General features: G+C 44.8%; 1 protein-coding gene and 1 pseudogene across 2 annotated transcripts in view; one reads left to right on the top strand and one right to left on the bottom strand.

Annotated features, from left to right (window-relative positions):
- The window catches only part of LOC306746693 (protein NLRC3-like), a 284667-nt pseudogene that overhangs the window by 99385 nt on the left and 159412 nt on the right, over positions 1 to 25870 (top strand). The gene's annotated exons all lie outside the window — the stretch shown is intronic.
- LOC306746695 (neurotrypsin) lies at positions 4226 to 25209 on the bottom strand (the record flags this gene model as incomplete). Its single annotated transcript, XM_079229646.1, has 14 exons — positions 4226 to 4655; positions 5983 to 6263; positions 7507 to 7629; positions 8406 to 8684; positions 11639 to 11780; positions 11885 to 12099; positions 13451 to 13592; positions 14393 to 14571; positions 15281 to 15428; positions 15840 to 16015; positions 16721 to 16859; positions 18393 to 18635; positions 21684 to 21723; positions 25135 to 25209. The coding sequence occupies 14 exons, from the start codon at positions 25207 to 25209 to the stop codon at positions 4336 to 4338; spliced, it is 2502 nt and encodes an 833-aa protein (XP_079085772.1). The 3' UTR covers positions 4226 to 4335.

Raw genomic sequence — 25870 nt, 5'->3', positions numbered from 1 at the left:
CATGGAGGCACCATGTTGTCATCAGCAGGGTTCTTACGCTCATGGAGAACCTGGAACAGTCATGGAGTTTTAAAATGGTTATTTCCAGGACCTGGAAAAGTCCTTGGAAAAAAATAAAATCCTAAAAGTTTAGTAAAAGTCATGTAAATGTGTTATATTCATGTGTTCATGACGTTCATTTACGCTAAGTTTGAAATAATTAATATGCTTTTAAAAGAAAGACTCAACATATAAGCAGGCATACATACAGGCATCTATATAAATGTTTATTCTTTTAATCAAACTATTGTCTCATTCATTTGTGTCATTTAAGATTTACTGTATGCTTTGTATTCTCATTTATACTCACTTTTTACTGTTTACACCCAGATTTCACTAAATGTTTGCTCATGGAAATTTGGTTAAAAGCCATTGAAATTTGGTTAAAAGTCATGGAAATTTGGTTAAAAGTCTGAAGACACTGACCTGTTGAGCTACTAAAGGGTCAGAGACTAACCAAATATAAAGCTATATATATATATATATATATATATATATATATATATAAAATAGTACTAATAGTTTAGGCAGACGGCGCTAAGTTTTCAGTCAGAAAATATTACCTGTTTTTAGAACAGGAAATCTTTAAAAAGGTTTCTCGTTTCTGTGTATATGTATGGTCTTGATAGAAGAAGAAGAAGAAGAAGAAGAAGAAGAAGAAGAAGAAGAAGAAGAAAGAGAAAGATTTGGGCAGAATGGTTCGTATGAGCTTTACAGAAAATAACTCAAGTTAAAAGTATGTGATCATTACTTTTTTTTCATTTAGATGTAATCTTTGACAGTTTTTGGGGATACTTTCCAAGACATAAAAAGAATGATTGACAGCGCTAACTCATGTAGCATTAGCATATCTATTGATCACATGTGAACCATCGGCTCAATGTCGGCCTGACACGGAGCTGACATTGTAAAACACACTTTTCCTAATAACTACAAACATCTACAACATACACACCATTCAAAACCAGATGATCAATCACCTGCTCCCAGAATGCACTTGTGAAAACACCTGTTACAAAAATCCCAGTTTGAGCATTATAATTAGGACTTTGGAGTGCACAACAAATACTGTATTTACTTAAAGGTACAGTACAGTAATAATGTAAAGCGTAAACTTTTAAAAAGCAAAGTAAACTTTATTTTAACGTCATACAGGCACATATGACCATGCGTTGTTTAGAGCAGTGGAATGCTGTGAGGATCCAGTTTCTGGGTTTAGTTCTCACTCAAGGACCTGAACATGCAAACAGAGGACTAACACACAATAAACACGCTGCATTTGTGTTCATAGTCTATATTTACAGAACGCCGTGTTTTTTACTTAGCATCAGTTTCAGTCGGCAGCTTTTTATTCGGTGATTCTTCTGTAAAGCTGTGATGCAAAAATACCACTTTTAGAAGAGTTCATATAGTTAAGCGTTTGCTTTTGCAGAAGATGTAAGATATTTAGTATTTTGAGTGTGTGGTTGGGGCTCCAGACATTTTATTTTAGCAGTTGCACGTTTTTTATATGATCAATAAGATAATTGTTGTGTGTCTGACGCGTCCAGCTCTGTGCTTGTGTGCAGAAGGCATGGAATACAGAGTATACAAAATAAATTAACCAGTGAAAACTGTATTTAATAAAAAGTTATTTTGCCCAGTTTTTTTTTAATCGAGCATTGATCTTAAAGTATAAGATAATGTGTGAGGGGATTGTGTAGAATGTAATCATTTGTTTTGAGACAAGTGTTGAACGGCATCACCAACATGTACAAAGGGCTTTAATTGTGAAGAGAGACCAGCCAGCTGGTCTCATAGTGGAATCTGACCGGGCTACTTCAATAAATACAGTTTCACAAAGTCAAATAAATTAACTTGATAAAAGATGGAAGCTGCATTGGCTAATGCAGAACACGGACAGAAACAAAGTAGACATATAAACTACAGGCAATGTGTGCAGCATTCCATTGATGAATACAAATTCATTTCAGATTATCCCCAATAACCAAAATATCAGCTGAAATTATGCAGGCTTTATATCTTTTTTTGGCCCTCATCATATCAGTAGCTGCTACACACACATTCACATATCACACTCGTACTCGCAGTAGATCAGATGGCTGATAATAACACTCAACTCATGTGTAGACGGCTTATTAATGGACTTATTATTATTATTACACCTAATTACAGACCTGTAGTTACTTACTGCGCAAACAAGTACATTCTGATGTCATTATAGTTAGAATAATATGAATAATGGTTTGACCTTTGGTTTTAGTTCAGAGATGCACACTTGGTAAATGAATAAAACAAATTAAATGTCACATGTACATATTCAGTCCTCTTATATTTGTCATTTATTTCACTGGCTCCGGCCTTCACGAGGTTCTCCTTTACAGGTGACCCTCACTATTTCACTGTGTCCCATGGTAGACCTGGTTCCTATAGCACCCAGACCCACATTGGATTGCCACAGGTCTCTATGTCAGTGTGTCTTTCTCTCAAGCAGGTTTTCCACTGGTCCACTTTGGATCAGGTCCAGAACTCTGGACCCACAGGGCCCTGTGTGGACCAGAACTCTGGACCCATAGGGCCCTGTGTGGACCAGAACTATGTACCCACATGGCCCTGTGTGGACCAGAACTCTGGACCCACATGGCCCTGTGTGGACCAGAACTCTGGACCCACAGGGCCCTGTGTGGACCAGAACTCTGGACCCACAGGACCCTATGTGGACCAGCTCTCTGGACCCACAGGGCCCTGTGTGGACCAGAACTCTGGACCCACAGGGCCCTGTGTGGACCAGAACTCTGGACCCACAGGGCCCTGTGTGGACCAGAACTCTGGACCCAGTGGGCCCTGTGTGGACCAGCCAGATTCAAATCTGTCCACTGAGAATCCTCCACAGGATGCTTTTTGAAATGTCGTGGAAAAGGAAACAAATGGGCTGAAGCGCTTAGTGTGTGAGTCCAGGAGGCACAGCACAGCGATGACCCCAGAATGCACCTCATCACGCTGGTCACCATGTTAACAGTGTGTTCTTAATGGAAACAACAGAGGTCAATGTGGACTCAACCTTTCACTGCTTTGAAACAACATGCAGGCAGCTCTGTTGTTTCGCAGCCAAATATATGTTTCATGAAATATTTCTACATACGTGTGTTTCTGATCAATATGTTTCATGTCAACAATTCTACGTAGGTGTATATCAATGTTACAGTGTTTGAACCACCATTTCAAAACTGCATTCTCAATTACATTTAAGTTCAGGTAATGAAAGTACTTGGTTAGGTTTGGTAAAAGATCTTTGGGTTAAAATGAGTTTCTTACTTTTGGTTTTACACAGTAGAACATTAGTCCTGTGTTTGACAAAACCTCCTCTATGTGAACGTATCTGGACTTTGATTAAACATGTTTGTGATACGTCAGAATCAAACAGAGAAAAAAAAAAACATTCTCCTGAAATGTACTTGAGGATCCAGTTTGCTTTGGCAGTCATCTGCAGCCGGCTGGCCACGCCAAGCGGCCCGTTCTGCTGCTCCCGTCCCGGGCCAGCCAGGCCGGAGGCCTCTTCAGCTTCACGGCCTCCATCCAGTAGTGTGGGAACGTGTGTTTTAGAGCAGTGATTTTCAACCAGTGTGTCGTGAGAGAAAATGTCCAATTTCACTTAATCGGTCCAAAGAAACATTATTTAGTTGCCGCAAATAATTTTCCATTGTTGAGCGCTCGTCTGAGTCTGCAACATAGTGTCTGTCCTAGTAATGACATACTCTTCCATGCCAGTAGGTAGCGCAATACTTACCTACATATATGCTGTATTATGCTACAATGTGGCCTTTTCTAACTCTTTTGGTTGTTGGTGTGCCGCGGCTCAGGAAAGGTTGAAAAACACTGTTTTAGGAGACCGGGATGGTATTTCTAGAACTGCAGCTGTCCTCCACAAAAGTTTTTTTTTTTTGTATCGAGTTATTGGAATTAATTAGTTTCTTTACTTTGTTTCGTGCATTTAGAATCACTCTATGCAGCAGAAGCTAGCTGAAGCCTAGCGTAGCGTTCCTGTGACACACGGTGAAGAAGCCTCAGTCATGCAGTAAACAAGCACCCGTATCTTTGTTGCAGTGGAATCTTGGTTGACGCTGAATAAATAAAAATATGAATCCCACTCCACCACACGAGTGGTTCACATGGTGATGGTGTCCGGTCCCCGTGTTGGGAGGACAGTGTTTCTGCTGGAGACAGACGTTGGTCCTGTGGCTCAGTGAAGAGAAGCGTGAACGTTCCTGATGGAAAAGCGCTGTCATTCCCCGCGGGTCAGGTCTTGTAGGGTTTGTTGACGACCTTGTCAATCCACCGCAGGAACCTGCTGACGCGGGTGTACACGCCGGGGAAGGAGGGGTCCCCGCAGCCGTGGCCCCAGGAGATGACTCCCGTCAGCACCCAGCGGCCCCCTTCGCCCTGGCAGACCAGCGGCCCCCCGCTGTCGCCCTGGCAGCTGTCAACACGGTGGCGCTCCGACAGGCTCCCAGCGCACAGCATGCGGCTGGTGAAGCGGTCGCTGTAGCGCCGCTTACACCTCCAGGCCGGGAGCAGCGGGACCCAGGCCTGGAGCAGCGTGCGGGAGTACTCCGAGTCTGAGAGCAGGAGGACAGCAGTACAGCAACGTGAAGATGGTTCATGGGAACGTAAACGTGTGTTTTGTCCCGTAGAGGTCGTGTGTTTTGTTCTTAGAGGTCGTGTGTTTTGTCCCGTAGAGGTTGTGTGTTTTGTCCCATAGAGGTTGTGTGTTTTGTCCCGTAGAGGTCGTGTGTTTTGTCCTGTAGAGGTTGTGTGTTTTGTCCTTTTGAGGTTGTGTGTTTTGTCCCGTACAGGTTGTGTGTTTTGTCCCATAGAGGTTGTGTGTTTTGTCCCGTAGAGGTTGTGTGTTTTGTCCCGTAGAGGTCGTGTGTTTTGTCCCATAGAGGTTGTGCGTTTTGTCCCGTAGAGGTCATGTGTTTTGTCCCATAGAGGTCGTGTGTTTTGTCCCGTAGAGGTCGTGTGTTTTGTCCCATAGAGGTTGTGTGTTTTGTCCCGTAGAGGTCGTGTGTTTTGTCCCATAGAGGTTGTTTGTTTTGTCCCGTAGAGGTCGTGTGTTTTGTCCCATAGAGGTTGTGTGTTTTGTCCCGTAGAGGTTGTGCGTTTTGTCCCGTAGAGGTCGTGTGTTTTGTCCCATAGAGGTCGTGTGTTTTGTCTCGTAGAGGTTGTGTGTTTTGTCCCATAGAGGTCGTGTGTTTTGTCCCATAGAGGTTGTGTGTTTTGTCCCATAGAGGTTGTGTGTTTTGTCTCGTAGAGGTTGTGTGTTTTGTCCCATAGAGGTTGTGTGTTTTGTCCCGTAGAGGTTGTGTGTTTGTCCCGTAGAGGTTGTGTGTTTTGTCTCGTAGAGGTTGTGTGTTTTGTCTCGTAGAGGTTGTGTGTTTTGTCCCGTAGAGGTCGTGTGTTTTGTCCCGTAGAGGTTGTGTGTTTTGTCCCGTAGAGGTCGTGTGTTTTGTTCATAGAGGTTGTGTGTTTTGTCCCGTAGAGGTCGTGTGTTTTGTCCTGTAGAGGTTGTGTGTTTTGTCCCGTAGAGGTCGTGTGTTTTGTCCCGTAGAGGTTGTGTGTTTTGTCCCGTAGAGGTCGTGTGTTTTGTCCCGTAGAGGTCGTGTGTTTTGTCCCATAGAGGTCGTGTGTTTTGTCCCGTAGAGGTCGTGTGTTTTGTCCCGTAGAGGTCGTGTGTTTTGTCCCGTAGAGGTCGTGTGTTTTGTCCCGTAGAGGTCGTGTGTTTTGTCCCGTAGAGGTCGTGTGTTTTGTCCCGTAGAGGTCATGTGTTTTGTCCCGTAGAGGTCGTATGTTTTGTCCCATAGAGGTCGTGTGTTTTGTCCCGTAGAGGTCGTATGTTTTGTCCCATAGAGGTCGTGTGTTTTGTCCTGTAGAGGTTGTGTTTACCTGTGACGCCCCAGCCGGTGATCACACAGGCAGCCGGCCTCTTGTCCCACTTGTTCCCCGGCACCGGCAGACACACGGGTCCGGTGTGCGGGTTGAAGGCCACGCAGCTGCCCTCGATGCCCTTGAGCCGCAGCAGGGCGATGTCGTGCTCCCAGCCCTGGCTGTGGTACTTTCTGTGGATGACGATGCGTTCGGGTGACAGGGTGCGTTCAAAGTCGTCCTGCTCCTCGGTGTGGTAGTCGCCCAGGCGCAGCACGTAGCGGGACGGGTCTCTGCCGAATCTGCGGCAAAGCAAATGCGTAAATGATGGTTTTGATTAAACCATCATTGCCAATCAAAAGTAATTAATTTAAATCTGCTTTTAACCTGTGATGTTAGTATTCATTTTGTTTTTCTCACTATTGTCATCTTTCTTGTTTTGTTGTTGCTTCTATTGTTATGTCTTTACCATGTAAAGTCCTCCTTCCTTTTTCCTCCTGTCATCTCCTCCTTCTGTCCTCTTCCCTCGGTCCTCCTCTGTACTCCTTCTGTCCTTCCGTCCTCATCTCTCTGTCCTGTTCCTCCATCTTTCCTCCTGTCCTCATCCCCCTTTCCTCCTGTCCTCTTCCTTCTTCTGTCCTCCTCCCTCTTTCCTCCTCCTGGTTTTGATTAAACCATCACTAAACATGATAAATGGTCTTTCCCACCACTGAAAGCTCTTAACACTACATGTCATCATTCACCCATTCACATACTGATGGGAGGAGCTACCGTGAAGGTACCACTTGTCCATCAGGACTAACTAACATTCATACTGATAGGAGGAGCTACCATGAAGGTACCACTTGTCCATCAGGACTAACTAACACTCATACTAATGGGAGGAGCTACCATGAAGGTACCACCTGTCCATCAGGAGTAACCCATTCACACACATTCGTACAACGTTGGCCTTCTGGAGCACCTTGGGGTCAAGTGTTTTGCATGAGGACTGGAAATAGGTTTCCATGGTGAGGACCATTAAATGTAATAGAACAAAATTCAAAGTGCTAAAAATAAAACACAAAAGTTGAGTTGATTTGATCACACTGATACACTTCAGACTCAATTAAACGACATTGTTTTACTTTGTTTTGGTATCAAAATAAAATAAATAAGCTGAGCAACTAAAGACACCCTGCAGGTTACATATTGCCATTTTAGATACATCACTACATTTGCGTTAACAATAATAAAAAACAACGTTGTGTAAAAAGTCAAAATGAAAAAATGTACAACAGGTAAAGATAAAAACACTTCTCACACATTTTGAAACTATGACTCTCTTTGTTGGAACAAAATACGAAATCTTACATTTTTGAAAAACTAAACAGTGAATTCAGATTTAGCATTTAATTAAAAACTCTATCAGCTCTTGTGGTATTTTTGCACCACAACTTCACACAGATTCTCTCTCCACATGCCACCTCCATAATGATGTGCTCAGGTAAAACACGTTGTGACCTGAAGAGAGACCAGAGGCCACTAGAGGGCGCCGTCTCCTACCTCTTGAAGCAGTGGGCGGCCGTCACGACCCAGCAGGAGTTGATGAGCGACGCTCCACACAGAGGATGACTTCCTCTAGACTGAGACCTGAGCCACAGGGACACCTGCCAGGGCCACTCACCTCTGAACCACACAGACAGACAGACAGACAGACAGACAGACAGACAGACAGACAGACAGACACTGTTAAGACGATACTTCGGCCTCTAAACAGAACTGGAGGTTGCCGCCTATCTCTCTCTCAGGCCCTTTTTACAGCAGTCATTCTGACACGTCATTGCAGAGTAAAAACAAACAAATTCTAAAATTAATTATGACTCTGTTTCAATTAGGTGGACCAGGACCCTGGATATAAAGAAAGTAGCAACTAGTAGCACTTTAGCAGCACTTAAATGTTACTTACTGATAGCACTTTGTAGTTTACCTTTGTTGAAGAAATTGTACTTTCTTGATTCTTGTTGTTCTGAGTTTGTACTCATGGTTGAATGCGCTTATTGTAAGTCGCTTTGGATAAAAGCGTCAGCTAAATGAAATGGTACTGTGCATGCTGGCTCACTGGAATGACTGTCACACACTACATATAATGACAACATGATTCATTTGATCAATTATACCTGTGTTAACCGCGCTTTGAAAAGTCAAAATGGCTGCTGTGAAAATGGCCTATGGGCGAAATAGACTTATTACATTGCGGAAATTACAGATATATATAAAAATGTACAGTAAAGTAGGTATTTCATTTTTTTTCAGGTAGAACAACAGAATAAACGACAGCAGTAACAGCTGTGTTGGTGTTCCATGGACGTGCAGGCGCTTCAGGAGACAGTGAACCGAGCCCTGGCCTGTGTGAGTGTGTGTGAATACACTCTTCCACTGGAGTGTTGTGTGCGTGTACAAACCTCAGGGTCTTATCTCCTCCGATGATGCGGCGTCGGCGGCGCTGGTTGTTGCGTCTCGTGCCACAGGTCTGCATTGCCGCAGCATCATCGCCCAGAGGATCCAGTGTGTAGTCGCAGATGACGCCGGCGTCTTCACTGTGGCGGCAGTCCTGGCCGTCCTGACCCACCGCGGGACACTGGCCCAAGGACGCCTCGGTGCCCGAGCAGCGGACGTTGTCCAGATGGATGGGACCTTGACCCTCACCGAAGTACGCCATGGATCGTGCTTTAGCCACACCGCTGGGAGGGGACACACAAACACACAGCATACTGTATATGTGCATGCTAAATATCTATTGGAATTATCATAGTTTGTATCAAGTTTAGTCCTACCTTCTGCTACTTTCTGCTTTACCAATCTAGTTCCATGGAATCCTGACAAAACTGCTGTTGAGTCCTTCCTTTCAAAATGATGCATCTCTAAGAACACTGAACAATCTACTCCAGCTGCACGTGCTGCCACCAGCGCCCGACAACCATTAAAACTCCACAACTACTACTGTGTACATCTATGGATCGCCTGTCTGCAAAGGGAGGATGTCTCTATCCTGATCCAAGAGTTCTTTAAACTACGAGCCTCACGACAAAAGGGAACTCTTTCCTGATCCAAGAGTTCTCTAAGCTGCTTCAGTGGGAAGACATGAGGGTGTTGGTAGTAGTAGGGGTCGGTAGCCGGCGACAACGTTGAACGTTTGAGTGGTAGCAGAGTCCAAACCGCTCTCTTCTGGACGACCTTGAGAACCGGTCACGGAGAGCCCATCTTTGTATCCTGCATCTTCCCGAAGGCAGTGAGAACGGCAAAGACCTGCTTGAGCTCATGGTTGTGGTGTTAACGCAGGTGACGGGTCCTGAGGTTTGGTCTGCACCACCTGAACTGGAGACCCCGCTGGACCAAATCCCTGCACGTTCCTGGTGTGTTTTTCAAACTCCAGAAGAAGGAACCAGAAACTGAAGTACCAAGGAGTCGCAATAAGGATCATCACGACCTCAGCCGCCGGGTATAACTATATATATATATATTCACTGAGTGTAAAAACATTTAAATATATATTATATGTCACTGAGAGCCTTTTTGGACAGCAGTATTTAGAGGATGTACCAGACGTGTTTGGATACAGTGTTCAGTCTCAGAGAGGAACAGGGTGGTCTAGTTCTAGTTTTTGCTTGGAATGTGGGAACGAACACCCCGAGATCTTTGCAACTTGTATTCTTTTTTGTTCTCCCGACAGTTATTAATGAAGTCACAACCATTTCTTTACTTTATTACTATCGTCATTTATATTATTCCTTTTATGATTAAACATGGGAAAAAAATATGTAAGGCTCGACTATGGTTCATTAGCTGGAAATGTAAAAGAAATAAATGGGCCGGAAAAAAGAGCGAGAACATTTAATCATCTTGAATATTTGATTTTTTTTTTCAAGAAACCCACTTATTGGAAAAGATCAAGTAGGACTTTGGAAAGCTTGGTTGGGACAGCTAATTCTGTTCAGTGATAGCAGTTATTTTAAACCCACAGGGACCCTTTGTTCTGGTATCTGGGCTCCGTTTCCACAAACCTGTCATTTGGGTTCATGCGCCCCAATTTAAGACGATAATAAAAAAGCAATTATCTCATTAATAACAGATTTACTAGTACCAACTGATTCCTGGTGACAATCTGAACTGTACAATGAACTCAGTTTTGATCCTTTCTATTCCAAACATCCATAATGTAGTGGATGCTCAGTATTTTCACTTCCCTTGACCCCTATCAAAAGGAGCTATACCTCCAAACTCAATATAATTGGTTCAACAGGAAAGACAGAAGGAGTCTTGTTAGAGTCACGTGGACACGTCTAACGAGGAGAAGACTTTCAGAACATCAACTTAAGTAAAGATCAGTTGCCCAACAAACCCATCAAATAAGGAACCAAATGTTGAATGAACTCTCGACCCAGGAGACATTAATGAAACGTGTACCTCCTCCTATTGAAACGTATACGTCCAAAATATCAAACGACTGATAGGAACATTTCTTCAACGATCTTCGGCTGAGACTGAACTCCTTTTACAATAAGCAGAAATCATTAATGCTGGAACGGCAATGCAAAGTGGCCCAGATGGCGACCCAATGGAATCCTTTAAAACATTTTCCAACAGATTATCTCTCATTGTACTTAATATGTTGAATGATTCTTTGTCTCCTGGGTTTCCCTCTCAGGTATCAGCTATCCTCTAATCTCAACCGGGAGCAGAGAAGACAGACGGGCTCATATCGACCCAGCTGTGATGGAAGATCTGAGCCAAAGCTCTTTCCTTTACGACTGCAAATCACCAGACATGTGATCTCAGGATGACGTCATTTTCAAATGTCGGCTTTAAAAACTCAACCTGCTGCTGGCACGAGACAAAAAGTTAGAGCGTCGCCAAAGTCGATAGGCTAAATACTGTGGTAGTTATGAATATCTGTACCAAATTACACATTCATTGAACCTTCACAGTCTGGCTCACACCCTCTGGCCCTCTTGTCTTTCATTCAGGTTGAGTGTTTCCAGCTTTTATTTTGAAGGTAACTCCTCATGTGTCATTCACGCGATCGTCAGTTCGCCCAAATTACTGCCCCCTGTCTGTCAGCTAGTGTTACCTGTGCTCCCGCTCACCTCTTCCCCAATACTTGCCTTTTTGATTTTCTAACACTGCGTGAGCTTTTGTCAAGCTTCCTGAGGCAAACATATCAGTGAGGGTATAATGCAGGGTTCATACACATTCTGACCAATGGGTTTCCATGACTTTTCCATGACAACCAAATGTCCATGACCAAACATTTATTGAAATCTCGGTGTATATGTGAAAAAGTGAGTAAATGTAGTATTTAAACTAACAATGAGAATACAAAGCATACAGTAAACCTTAAATGACACAAATGAATGAGACAATAGTTTGATTAAAAGAATAAACATTTATATAGATGGCTGTATGTATGCCTGCTTATATTCTGAGCGTCTTTCTTTTAAAAGCATGTTAATTATTTCAAACTCAGCGTAAATGAACGTCATGAACACATGAATATAACACATTTACATGACTTTTACTACACTTTTGGGGTTTAATTTTTTTCAAGGACTTTTGCAGGCCTGGAAACAACCATTTTCAAATTCCATGACTTTTCCAGGTTTTCCATGACCGTAAGAACCCTGATAATGGTACTCACGTGAATCCCAGCTGCCTGCAAACCACAGCTGCATTGGCATCGTTCCAGCCGTCGTCACACACGCTGCCCCACTGGCCGCCGATGAAGACCTCCACTCTGCCCTCCTTCCTGCTCTCTCCATTAACCAAACGCACCAGAGGGACTGCAAACAAGCGTGTATTATTTAGCTCTTTATGGATATAGGTATTCATGCGCTGTCGTTTTCAGATACCTTTACGATGGTAAACCACCAATGTGTGAATTTACCAGCAGGGGTCAACAGGTCCGGTGCCTCATTGGTGTCCCTTCCCCTCTCACAGAGGACCCCTACATCCTCACTGTGGGAGCAGTCGTGTTTTCCCAGCTCAGAGTGGCTGCAGGACAGTAAACTGGTCTCCGTTCCCCGACACTGCACCTCGTCCAGCAGGATCGGCCCGCGGCCTTCTTCAAACGCCCCGTCTGGAGCCACCCGAGCCCGACCCCTGCAGACACGCCCCACAACCGCACTGTGAGAGCCATTTTGTGGGTTTTCGTCATGTTGGACCTCCCACCACTGGGTGGCGTAAGGCCGACTTCTACTTGATGTTGAGGCCTACATAATCAGGAGAGGCATTGGGGCCAAGTGTGGCTCGTTTTGCAGGAGCAAACCGTTACACAACTGGTGACAATATGCTAACAGAGAGATAGAAATGTTTATGGTTTATTTTATTATTTAAGTATATGCACCTATGTTGTGCCGACATTGTTTATGACTTTGTTTTGTATAAATAAACGCATGGATTAAGAAACAAACTGGACGTTGCACCTAGTGATGGCGAGATGAAGCTTCCTGAAGCTTTGAAGCTTTCCATCCAATCGGTTCGCTCATGGGTCGAAGCTTCACGGAGCTTCATTTGCTCTACTGCGCCACCAAGTGGACAATAGATGTAACACAGGCAGAGTGATCATAACGACACCATGGCTTTGGTGTGTGAAGCTTTAAATTGAATGAATGATGTTTGTGACGCCAATAAATCGGAAAAAAGGGGGGGTTGTGATGTGACTGTGGCTCAGTGGGTAGCATACCCGTCTTCCAGTCAGAGGATCGGTGGTTTGAGCCTCAGCTCGGCTAGTCCATGTTGATGTGTCCAGTTTATGCATTTTTTTTAAAAATAAGAACTTTTCCACAGTGCTGGGCTTTTTGAGACTATTTCTCCTGCTTTATAAAATACCCTTTCACAGGCACAGATGAAGCTGGGTACAGAGAGGAAGTGGGAAATCCATTGAGTTTCGCTGCCCCTTATATTTCAAATCGCACAGCAAACCCACAAATCATTTTCTTTGTGTCAGAAACGCGTCAGAAACAATAGCAAGGGAGCAACCAAGTAGTGCCTTAGGGTTGAATATGCACATCTGTCTCTCTTTGGACTCTCGTTGTCACGCTGCAGAGAACAACGTGCTCAGAACTCTGGTGAATGTGAGAAACATCTGTTTGCTAAATCTCTGTTTAGGTCGCAGAAACGACTGATCTGGAACAGAAATCATTTCAGATAAATTGTAGGTTCTGTTCGGTTCTATTTGTAATAATTTCCTCCAGATTTGAAAGAATTTAAATAAGGTTTTCTATGGACTTAAGGTGTTGTAGCGTCAAAAAATGTTCAATATTTGTGTGGTAAAGAAAAAGGCTTAATTTTGCTTCATGAGGGACAATATAATGTTAGCGCCTAAGAACGATCATCTGCAGACATGATACATGGTTCTTAATCCCCACTGTGGACCGATATAAATCACAGTAGACATTAGGACATGAGGCACAGAGGTGATCCATGTGACCCAGATGCATGGTGCACTGACCTGAAGCCCAGCTGTCTACACACCACCTGTGCGTTGAGCTCCGTCCAGTTGTCGTCACACACAGTGCCCCATTCTCCCTGCTGGTAGATCTCCACGCGGCCCTCCCAGTGGCTGTCTGCTCCCGTCAGACGGACCGCGCCGTCTGCTGCCGCCAATGGGAACACTGACTCGTTACTAGATATCATACATAATACATAACACATCTCGTAGTATTGCTGTCTCTTCCAGCTCAGTTAAGACCACAATCTGCCTGGAGGATTAAGGTATCTAGAAGTGCTCAGTCAACAGAAACTCAACTTGCTGTAGATTTGTTTCACCGCCCACACAAAAGGCTTTTTCTTTTATGAATTTAGTAAAGTTTTAACTATGTTTCACACCTTAAACCATGTGACTCTGACATGACAACATGTCGCCTAACGACACACACGTGACCTCAGTGACTCTCAGTGTGTGAACACATCTGCAGAGGTTAAGTTCCTGAATCCCACCAGTCAGTCAGACCTGAAGAAACTTTGAGGACAGAAATCAAAATGTCTTCAATAATCTATTGCAGTGGTTCTCAGCCTTTCTTCAGTGATGTACCCCATGTGAAATATGTTTTCAGCCAAGTACCCCTAACCAGCGCGAAGCATTTATGGTTGAAAAAAAGATGTAATACACATCGCTGTGCCATCAGAGTCTGATTTAAATTAGAATATATCAAATTCAGTTCCGGAATTTACACTTAGAAAATCTCACGTAGCCCCATTTGAGAACCACTGATCTAGAGCATGTCCGATTGCCTTTGACGTCGCACTTCACAGTGACATCTGTTGTCAGAGGATTCCTGCTCAAAGACCCACAGTGGACATGCTGCTGTCTCTCCTTTGGTTCCCTCAGCAGATCATTGGTCCACCAGCAGGTTGACTACGTGTTGTCAGTGTGTGTTTCCTGGGCTCTGACCTGTGTGCGGGTTGCAGGACACCCCTGCGTCCTCGATGTGGTCACAGTTGTGTTGCTCCCAGATGTTATGAGGGCACTCCTCTAGAGAAAGCTCGTTGCCTGAGCACTGGACCCCGTCCAGGAAGATGGGACCAACACCCTGGCCGAAGTGGGCCCATGTCCAAGCCTTGGCCACGCCCCTGTTGGTCGGGACACAATACACTAAACAACACGTTTAAGTGTGCAGTAGCACAGAAAAACACACACAAACATGCATGTTTATATTGCTAACACCAGACTGAATGCTATTATGTTGGTTGCATGCAGTTTATAATACTACCGCACACACTGTATGTCCTCATGCACGTCTACTTCCTGCTGTAGTCTCCAAAAAATGATGTTATCGGGGCTTTACACGTCATGTGGTCGCCCAGAACTTAAACATGAATATGAGTTATGCGTTTACATTGAATTCCTCCTTGGCAGTGAGGAGTTTGGTTTATGGAGTTTTGCTGGTTACGCTCTTTGCCTCCTTGGTTCTTCACGGTGCATTTAGTTTGTACGCCATCTGGCGTTTTGGAAAATAAACATGTAATGTAATGTAAACAGCTCATTAAGCATGAAAGCTATTGTATTCATAGCTATTGTATTCATCTGTCTGGACACTGATCTCTCTATTGATATTGATACACAGCGTTAAAGTCTCTTGTGTCGGCAGGCATCTGACTCTCTCTTGATGCTCTCATTGTACACAGACATAGAAATGCTGCAGCTAAAGACACTTCACACACTGGACAGAAACACTTCTCTTCTCTCTTCTTTTATAAAACCCTTTTAGTGCAGAAGAGATAACAGTAGTTTGATCCTGACTCTTCTTCATTGTCCCAGTAGCGCAGCGTTGTTTCGTACCCCAGGCCCAGCTGTCGGCACACCACCTCAGCATCGGTGTCGTCCCACAGATCGTCACAGACGGTTCCCCACTTGCCGTCCCGGTACACCTCGACGCGGCCCTCAAAGTCCTCCAGGCCGCCCACCAGCCTCAGAGGGAGGCCGGCGCCTGAGAGACAAAAGGTGGAGACACTTCAGACTTTGGCCGAATCCCAACGACCCTAAACCCTGAAACCCTGAAACCCTGAACCCTCAGGGACTCACTGATCACCTCTAAGAGTGTGAGAGGCTTTAGGGCTTGATGGTGGGAACATGAATGGGACAGCACTTTGCTGCAACATATCACATGACTACATGAAACAATATTGTGTACAATTGTGTATTTATTTTACACTTTCTATTCATGATTTGAACGTCATTTCAAATGATCTATTTACTCGTTTTGTCAAAACAAAATGTTTGATGAATGTAAATAAATATTATATATAATCTCTGCTTGCATTCCTCTGATTTCATGTGTTTTTTATGCTCCATCTTTAATCCGTAATGTTGTAGTGTTAAGGTATTTTATCACCTTTACCTTCGGGTTCAGCACAAACCACCCCTGCCTCGTTGCCGTGGTTACAGTCGCTGGTGACAAACCTCCTGCTCCGGCACTCCAGCAGGGAATTCTCATTTCCTCTGCAACCCAGACGCTCGTAGTGGAAGACCGAACCCGGGCCGAAGTAAGAATGCTGCAGGGCGGTGCCGATCTCACTGCAGGACAGCAGACACACAGAGAGAAACACCATGCGGGTCACTAAAGACGGACTTTAAAGTATGTACATGAATGGTAGCTACTCTGTCTACACTGCGCCCCAAAAAAGCATACATAATTAGACTTTTTTTCAGAAAAACTGGAAAAATAATTTGCCGATTGTATTAAAGTAGTTTTATACAAGGATTCAGGAAAGATTGGGTGATGGTTGTGTTCAGGGTGATGGTCAAGGAGAGGATGAAAGAGGCCAAAGCAGTTCTTGAAGTGGCATCTCTGAAGCTCTTAGATAAATGTAGCTACATCTCTGAGAGTACAGTTAGCCGACAGCTAACTGTACTTCACTCGTTTCACTGAGCGTAATAACAAGGATTTTAGGTGGGAGACGATGTAAATATATCAACACAGGAACATTTGATCTGATGATCACTGCTCTGATCTGAGAGGAGTGTTTCCCATCATATTTTATGATTTTGTCAAAGTCAGATGAATGTCAAGGAATACAATATTTACCTCATCAAAAATAGTTTTTAGTAGTATTTAAATACAATCTAACTAAACCTTTCCTGTTCCTTCTGAACTCCCCAAAGTAGAAGCAATGAGTCAAACGGCATGAACTGAAAACATTGGTTGTCCCATTGGTTGCTGCTCACCACCAAGGTCTCACTGTCTGTCTCCACATGGTGTCATTAACCCTCTCTGCTCACCTCAGCCCGAGCTGTCTGCATATGACGCTGGCGTCCCGGTCGGTCCAGTGTGTGTCACACACTGCCCCCCACTGGCCGTTCAGGTAGACCTCCAGACGGCCGCTGTTGCCTGACGGCCCCCCTGACAATCTGGCTGCACCTGCAGATGACACACAGGTACACCTGTTACCACTCATGGAGGAACATGTTTAATACCATTGATAATGAGGTCATTGGTCATTGGTGATCTGGCTAGAAGGGCAGTGGTTTATCGCTCTGTCCGTACTTCCATCTGACTGCCCATCCATCCATTCATCCATCCATCCATCCATCCATCCATCCATCCAACTGTCCATAAAGTCATCCATCCATATGGCCTTCCATCTATTCATCCATCCTCCATCCATATTCCCTTCTATTCATCCATTCATGTCCTTCCTACCATTTATACCTCCACCCATATGTACTTTCGTCTATCCATTCACATGCCCTTTCATCTATTCATCCATTCATATGTTCTTCCCACCATCCATCCATCTAACTATCCATAAATTAATCTGTAAATCCATCCATCCAACTGTCCTAATCCATCCATATGGTCTTCCATCTTCCCACCCTTCATCCATTCACATGTTTTTACCACCCTTCATCCTTCCATTCACATGCCCTTTCATCCATCCATCCATTCACATGTTTTTTCCCATCCTCCATCCATCCATTCACATGTCCTTTCATCCAGTCACATGCCCTTTCATTCAACCATCCATTCACGTGCCCTTTCATTCATCCATCCATCTACATGTTCTTCCCACCCTTCATCCCTCCATTCACATGTTCTTGCCACCCTTCATCCATCCATTCACATGTTCTTCCCACCCTTCATCCATCCACATGTTCCTCCCTTCATCCATCCACATGTTCTTCCTACCCTTCACCCATTCACATATTCTTCTCTCCCTTCATCCATCCACATGTTCTTCCTACCCTTCACCCATCCACATGTTCTTCCCTCCCTTCATCCATCCACTTGTTCTTCTCTCCCTTCATCCATTCACATGTTCTTCCCTCCCTTCATCCATTCACATGTTCTTCCCTCTTCATCCATCCATCCACATGTTCTTCCCTCCCTTCATCCATTCACATATCCCTCCCTTCCTTCATCCATCCACATGTCCCTCCCTCCCTCCCTTCATCCAGTCACATGTCCTTCTCTCCCTTCATCCATCCACATGTTCTTCCTACCCTTCACCCATTCACATATTCTTCCCTCCCTTCATCCATCCACTTGTTCTTCTCTCCCTTCATCCATTCACATGTTCTTCTCTCCCTTCATCCATTTACATGTCCCTCCCTTCCTTCATCCATCCACATGTCCCTCCCTCCCTCCCTTCATCCAATCACATGTCCTTCTCTCCCTTCATCCATCCACATGTTCTTCCTACCCTTCACCCATTCACATATTCTTCCCTCCCTTCATCCATCCACTTGTTCTTCTCTCCCTTCATCATCCACATGTTCCTCTCTCCCTTCATCATCCACATGTTCCTCCCTCCCTTCATCAATCCACATGTTCTTCCCTCCCTTCATCCATTCACATGTCCCTCCCTCCCTTCATCCATTCACATGTCCCTCCCTCCCTTCATCCATTCACATGTCCCTCCCTCCCTTCATCCATCCACATGCCCCTCCTCACCCTGGTGGCAGTCACAGTAGGCCCATCCAAAGGCCCCTGAGCTCTGCCGGATGAAGCACCAGGGGTTGGGCTCTCGGTCCGGGTTCCGGCAGAAGCTGTGGGGCCCCAGGCCTCGGCCCGGGTACTGCCGCACGTAGTCTGGGAAGTCGGTCCACTTCAGGCAGGCGGAGCCGGAGTCCGTGTGGGAAACGGAGCCGTTATAGTAGCCCAGCTCTGTGAATCCCTCTGAACAGGAGAGCTGACCTGCAGACGCAGACCATCAGGAATATTAACAAAACAACGAGCCTCAAGACTCAAGAAGTAATGAGTAAAGACACATAAAGACAGCGTGAATGATGATATCAAACAACTAGTCTGTGGGGGAGGTGGTTTCTGAGCCTGATCAGACTCTAATCTCAAGTGATTCTATAGTGTGTGTGTGTGTGTGTGTGTGTGTGTGTGTGTGTGTGTGTTGCATATGCAGAGAACAGCTCTGTATTAGATGGGACGTGTCGGCTGTGTAACGGGTTGTGTTTGTGTTGTTTCCTCAGTGTGGATGTAAACTATACGTTCATTACGGTGCTGTAACAACATACTGCTACAGCAACAACACTGTTAGATCAGCCAACGGTACATGAAGTAGTTTAAGATGCGCTCCACCTGCTTTACATGCTGCTCATGCCGAGCCGCCTCAGTGACAGAGAGCAGCAGCTGCCAGCAGAGAGTTTTCCTTTAATAACGGCCACAATGTTTCATTTAACCTTATTAAGAATGTCATAGACGTTATAAAAACACTGTCCTGCAAATATTTCAGAATAAAAGCCTTGTGTTAACAATGAAGGGATTTAAGGTAAGTATTGAGTTAAACATGAATATATATATATATATATATATATATATATATATATATATATATATATTACGTTCTACAGATGCAGACATCATAACTGTAGCAATGTTGCTGATGATCTCTTCCTAAACCTAAACGTGTTTTACCTGTAAAGACACATGTTTATTTTGAAAAGACTATATGCATGTGACTGTGCTGGACTTGAAGGAAAGCACACGAGAAATGAGGAGTAGTTTTATGAGGATACTTTGCTTGAGGACCAGTGTGTAGGATGTGGTGCCATCTATTGGTGTGGCTGGAGATTACAACCAACTGAATCCACCTCTGTTCTCTCCTCCCTTTCCAAAATTGCATTGGTGTGAGCCGCCTAGTGCAAACCCCAGTAACGCCGCGGGCCTCGCTCAGCGCCATCGTTACCACACTCCACAACCAGTGTTTGGTTTGTCCATTCAGGGCTACTGTAGAAACATGGTGGACTCTGCTCATTCTAAGCTACACTCATCTGGAGCTGAAGACGCTCTATGAGCTGAGTACAGCCTCACACACTCATCTGGAGCTGAAGACGCTCTATGAGCTGAGTACAGCCTCACACACTCATCTGGAGCTGAAGACGCTCTATGAGCTGAGTACAGCCTCACACACTCATCTGGAGCTGAAGACGCTCTATGAGCTGAGTACAGCCTCACACACTCATCTGGAGCTGAAGACGCTCTATGAGCTGAGTACAGCCTCACACACTCATCTGGAGCTGAAGAAGCTCTATGAGCTGATTACAGCCTCACACACTCATCTGGAGGGCAGATGCTGGTTTAACAAGACAACGCTGAAATGCAGGGAAGACCCTTAACAGCAACCAGAAGCACCGGCAGCTATACAACCGCATCCTGGACACACACACACACACACACACACACACACACACACACACACACACACACACACACACACACACACACACAGTTATTAACACACACGCACATGCACAGAGTTATTCACACACACACAGACACAGTTATTCATACACAGTGTTATTCACACACACAAAGAGTTATTAACACACGCACACACAGTTATTAACACACACACAGTTATTCACGCACACACACACGCACAAAGTTATTCACACACAGATACACACACACACACAGCCTGATTTACTCCTACAGACTATAACTCACTGGCACATGTAGATTCTTGTCGATTGCAACACAGCTGCATAAAGAACTCTGTGTGTGTGTGTGTGTGTGTGTGTGTGTGTGTGTGTGTGTGTGTGTGTGTGTGTGTGAGTGTGTGTGTGTGTGTGTGACAGGCATGAAGTCAGCAAGGCTTCACTCCATTAGCGGTGAGGCCGCGTTGCCATAAGTCATGAAGCATGAACATCAGGTAATCTACAGGACTTCTGCTTTAACTGTGACCGTGAGCTACAGGCTCAGCATTGATACACCGGCTGCTGTGGGGCTGGAACAGAACGCGTACTGGTTCCCTGTACACACACACGCTGTGACTGGAGGGCAGAGAGCCAAAGAGAGACGGAAAGAACCACGGACAGAAAGAGCATGAAGCTGTGCTGTCGGCTACAACCTTCATTAGACGTCTGCTGAGGGGAAGAGAGTCAGAGCTATGGTGAGACTGAGCCGGATGAGAACCGAACCAACAACCCTCTCATAACGCAGCTCGGTGAGACTGAAGGCCGGGTGAGAACCGACCCAACAACACTCTCTGAGCTGATCTAACAGGTGCTCAATACGGAAATCAGAGCATCTATGGCCTCCACACGGCTCTCAGCCTGCAATGGCTGAGACAGTGGTTAGCAGCTAACAGTGCTAACAGTACTAACAGTGCTAACAGTGCTAACAGTGCTAACAGATGGGCGCTTCATCTCGTAATCGTCTGTAACTGCCGTGTGAGAGCAGAGCTGTGGCTGTGAGCTGACCATTGGGGCACGCTCACGTGCACTAACATGCACTAAAAGGCACGTTCACGTGCACTAACATGCACTAAAAGACACCATCACGTGCACTAACATGCACTAAAAGACACCCTCACGTGCACTAACATGCACTAAAAGACACTCGGCCTGTCAGCTCTGTGAACAAACAGAGAAGCTCTGATATCAACACACACAGACTTCATGCTGCTCAGGTAGACTTCACTCCTCTAGATCTTTACATGATAGTGATGATGAGATATTAACAATCTGAATGTTATATTGAGAGCCTTTAATTCATCATGAATCTAAAATACAAATTTATGTAAATTATTCCTGAGACATCGCCTTCAGGAGAATTCGATGATGGGAACTTTCACCACCAGATTCCTATCAATTCATCCTAAAGTGGACGTTAGTGGTGTTTATGAGATATTCCCTAGAATATAACTGATGGTGTAATTACTGAAGTACATGCAGACATGTGCTTTGGAAAAAAAATTTAATAAGAGACCTCACATTAATGAAGACTTACCTGCACTCTGCACAGTATCCAAGTGTCCACCTTCAGTGACCTGTGAACATTTAAAAAACACAAATCATGGAGAAAATGTAGTTTTCTTCACGAGCAGCAAGTCATCAAGCAGCAAACACGTGTTACTGTGTGGCAAACCGCTAGACTTTACACGGTTTTCATGCCACGCACACAACTTTCATCAAAGGTACTGAGACCCTGGAGCCCACAGGAGAGTTTCCTTGTTGTTAAAGTTGTTATAGAACTGACTTTGCAGCGTTTCCTCAACTACATTTATGAGTTTGTGTCAGAGATTATGTTTTCATTCACAATGCTGAGTCCCCGGCCTCTTGTTTCCAGACCTTCACTGTCTCTACCTGCACATACAAGACAACACAGCCATGGAGAAGGAGTTCATCATCTGTGCATCTGTCCACAGCTCATCTCTCATACTGCTGATATTTATTGTGCTCATTTATGACTGTATGCTCAAGACCTCTCCCAGTTGTGGAGAATCACACTTTCTGTGTAAACATATTTCATGACTCCTCTTCACTGGCCGGTTTGAGGCTGCAAGGGGTCAACGTCTGCTTCCATATGAAAGGACTTTCTGCCTTTCTGCAGTCGTGTGAAGTTTTGCCAGGAATTTATTGGTGTTACTGCTCCAAGTTCCAAGGTAGACAGGCAGGTAGACAGGCAGGTAGTCAGGCAGGTAGACAGGCAGGTAGTCAGGCAGGTAGACGGGTAGGTAGACAGGCAGGTAGACAGGTAGGTAGACAGGTAGGTAGACAGGCAGGTAGACTGGTAGGTAGACAGGTTGGTAGACAGGCAGGTAGGCAGGTAGACAGGCAGGTAGACAGGCAGGTAGTCAGGTAGGTAGACAGGTAGGTAAACAGGTAGACAGGCAGGTAGACGGGTAAACGGGTAGGTAGGTAGACAGGTAGGTAAACAGGTGGGTAGACATGTAGACTGATAGGTAGACAGGTAGGTAGACAGGTAGGTAGACAGGCAGGTAGGCAGGTAGACTGGTAGGTAGACAGGTTGGTAGACAGGTAGGTAGACAGGCAGGTAGACAGGTAGGTAGACAGGCAGGTAGGCAGGTAGACTGGTAGGTAGACAGGTTGGTAGACAGGTAGGTAGACAGGTAGGTAGACAGGCAGGTAGGCAGGTAGACTGGTAGGTAGACAGGTAGGTAGACAGGTAGGTAGACAGGCAGGTAGGCAGGTAGACTGGTAGGTAGACAGGTTGGTAGACAGGTAGGTAGACAGGCAGGTAGACTGGTAGGTAGACAGGTTGGTAGACAGGTAGGTAGACAGGCAGGTAGACAGGTAGGTAGACAGGTTGGTAGACAGATTGGTAGACGGGTAGGTAGACAGGTAGGTAAACAGGCAGGTAGACAGGTAGGTAAACAGGCAGGTAGTCAGGTAGGTAAACAGGCAGGTAGACAGGTAGGTAGACAGGGAGGTAGATGGATAGGTAGACAGGTTGGTAGATGGGTAGGTAGATAAACAGGTAGGTAGACAGGTAGGTGAGCGGGTAGGTAGACAGGTAGGTAGAATGGTAGATAGAAAGGTAGACAGATAGGTAGACCGCTAGGTAAACATGCAGGCAGGTAGACAGATAGGTAGACAGGTAAGTACACATGCAGGCAGGTAGACAGGTAGACAGGTAGATAGACCGCTAGGTAAACGGGTTGTAGACAGGTAAACAGGCAGGGGGACAGACAGGTGGACAGACAGGTAGCCTGTCCAGCGACCGGATTGTTTTCTTCTCTTTTTTTTCAGCGCATTTGATTCATTGATGGCCGGATGTTATGAGAACTTATGACATACAATGACATATGTGGAGATGATTAAATACATGTGTATTTGATCAGTTTGGGCGTAGAGGAGGTAACGTCAGCGGAAGTTCATCTCAAAGCATTCTCACCTGAATGAGCTGCTGAACTGTGTTTCAATAAAGAGATATGAATCAAAAGAGTGTAGACTTTGACCTGCTGATAATATGCAGCCAACAGAGGAGGCCGTCCGCTAAAGAAATACCAGACTGCAGTACTTGTACACGTCTCATGTACTACTACACGTTGGACGTGAACTGAAACTATGAGTATGACCCTAAAGTGCCGACTCACCGTAAACTAGTTGAATTGGAAGCTGTTTAAATGCTACTGGTGAAGAGCGCAGTCCACTCAGTGTGAACAATGTGGCAACCCCTCAAAATACTCACAGACTGCATAGTTTCTATGCAGTCTGTGAGTATTTTGAGGGGTTGCCACATTGTTCACATGAACATAGGTCCTCTCATGCAACAACAACCCAGTCAACTTGGTTCTGAAAAGTCCTTTGCAGCTTGTGGTCCCGTCTGTGTGATCGAGGGTCGCGTTGGAGCACCAAAAACAAAACTGTAAAGTGAAAATCCTCTTTGGAAGCAGATCACAGAGTCGGTACTCCTCAATGTGTTGGTATCCGAGCCGTGGTTTAAGACTATAAATAATCTGGAGCAGCAGTAGATACAGAGAGAGGGGCGAGTGGTGGAAGTGTTACGCAGGTCCACCGTTCTGTTAGACTTCTGTTATTCCATCTGTCTGTGAGGGTCTGTGTGCTGCGTCATGTTGTCTGGGACGCTGTGTGGATGAGGGCTCTGTGGATTTTAGTAGTTTCAGAAATAAATATGTCTTAAGGTTCCTGGAAAGGCCGGTGTAATTCATTCAGTAATCAGATAGTCTGAGCCCTCAGCTGGACTTAAAGTGCACATTAGTCCACATGCACAATCTATTCTATATAGTCTACTGATTATTAAAGCAAGCACTGGCATCTGTTTTATTAATTTGATCTCATGGTCTATAAGGTGGACTAATAATAATAATGCATTTCATTTTTACTGCACTATCCTTCCAAAAGAATCCACAGAGCCAATATATAGTAAAACAAATCAAAACAGAGTTAAAGCATAGTTAAAGCAACCCATAATATATATATATATATATATATATATATATGTATATATATATATATGTATATATATATATACATATATATATATATATATACATATATATATGTATATATATATATATGTATGTATATGTATATATATATACGTATACATATACACACACATATATATATATATATATATATATACATATATATATATATATATATATATATATATATATATATATATATATATATATATATAGCTGACAATGAATGGTAACAAGGTAAAAAAAAAGCCTTCCTGAATAAAAAGCTTTTTAGGCTTAAAGTAACTGTTGGCTGGTTGATGTTATTTCAAGGAAATCCTCTAAATTAAAACAATCCACAACTGTTAAGAAGCTCAAAGTGCCTCTGGTTATTATATTTCCCTCATGAATAAGAAGCAGCCGAAGTTATTTGCAGCACCTCCTCGTGAGGAAACGACAGAGTCCTGCACACAGCTCGTAAACAGCAGCTGTGCAGCCGCAGCTTACCTCTGCAGACACGCACAGCGCCAGCAGCAGACAGCAGCGGGACGCGAACCCGGGCGCGACGTGGTTCCGGTCCATCCTGCTGCAGGAACCATCTCCTCCACGCCCTCCACGCGCACTTCCCCCGGCTTGCCCCGCCGCAGGAGACTCGTTCCCCTCCGACCGACGGCTACTTGACGGGTAAACACCTCCGGAGACACCGGCCGCGCTGCGCTGCGCTCTGAACTCAGGTCCAGACATCCAACCCGCTCTGGAGCTCAACACGACGCGCTGCTGGCGAGGAAGAACTCCCCTCCTCCTCCTCCTCCTCTCTCAGTCCCTCTCTCTCACGCGCGCCACTGAGAGGTTGTTTCCCTTTTCCATGAGCGGAGTGACGCCCTCATACTCAGCACGCATGTCAACCAATGGAGCTCTGTAAATTATTGATCATAAGGCTTTACAGTCTTATTGCCTTGAAGAGCCAACACACAACACAGGCTGGAGAGAACATGAGAACACATGAGAACACATGAGAACACAAGAACACATGAGAACATGAGAACACATGAGAACACATGTGAACACATGAGAACACATGAGAACATGAGAACACATGAGAACACATGAGAACATGAGAACACAGCAAGGAGTTCAGGTTCTGAAGGAGAAAAGAAACTCAAAGCTGCAGAGCATGTAGGCTAACCACGGCATCCAGACTCATCCAGGACTCATCCAGACTCACCCAGACTCATCCAGGACA

This window comes from Taurulus bubalis (assembly GCF_910589615.1).
Source record: "Taurulus bubalis genome assembly, chromosome: 14".
Lineage (NCBI taxonomy): Eukaryota > Metazoa > Chordata > Actinopteri > Perciformes > Cottidae > Taurulus > Taurulus bubalis.
Note: the sequence above shows the minus strand (reverse complement) of the source record. Positions and strands in the feature narration are given on the sequence as shown.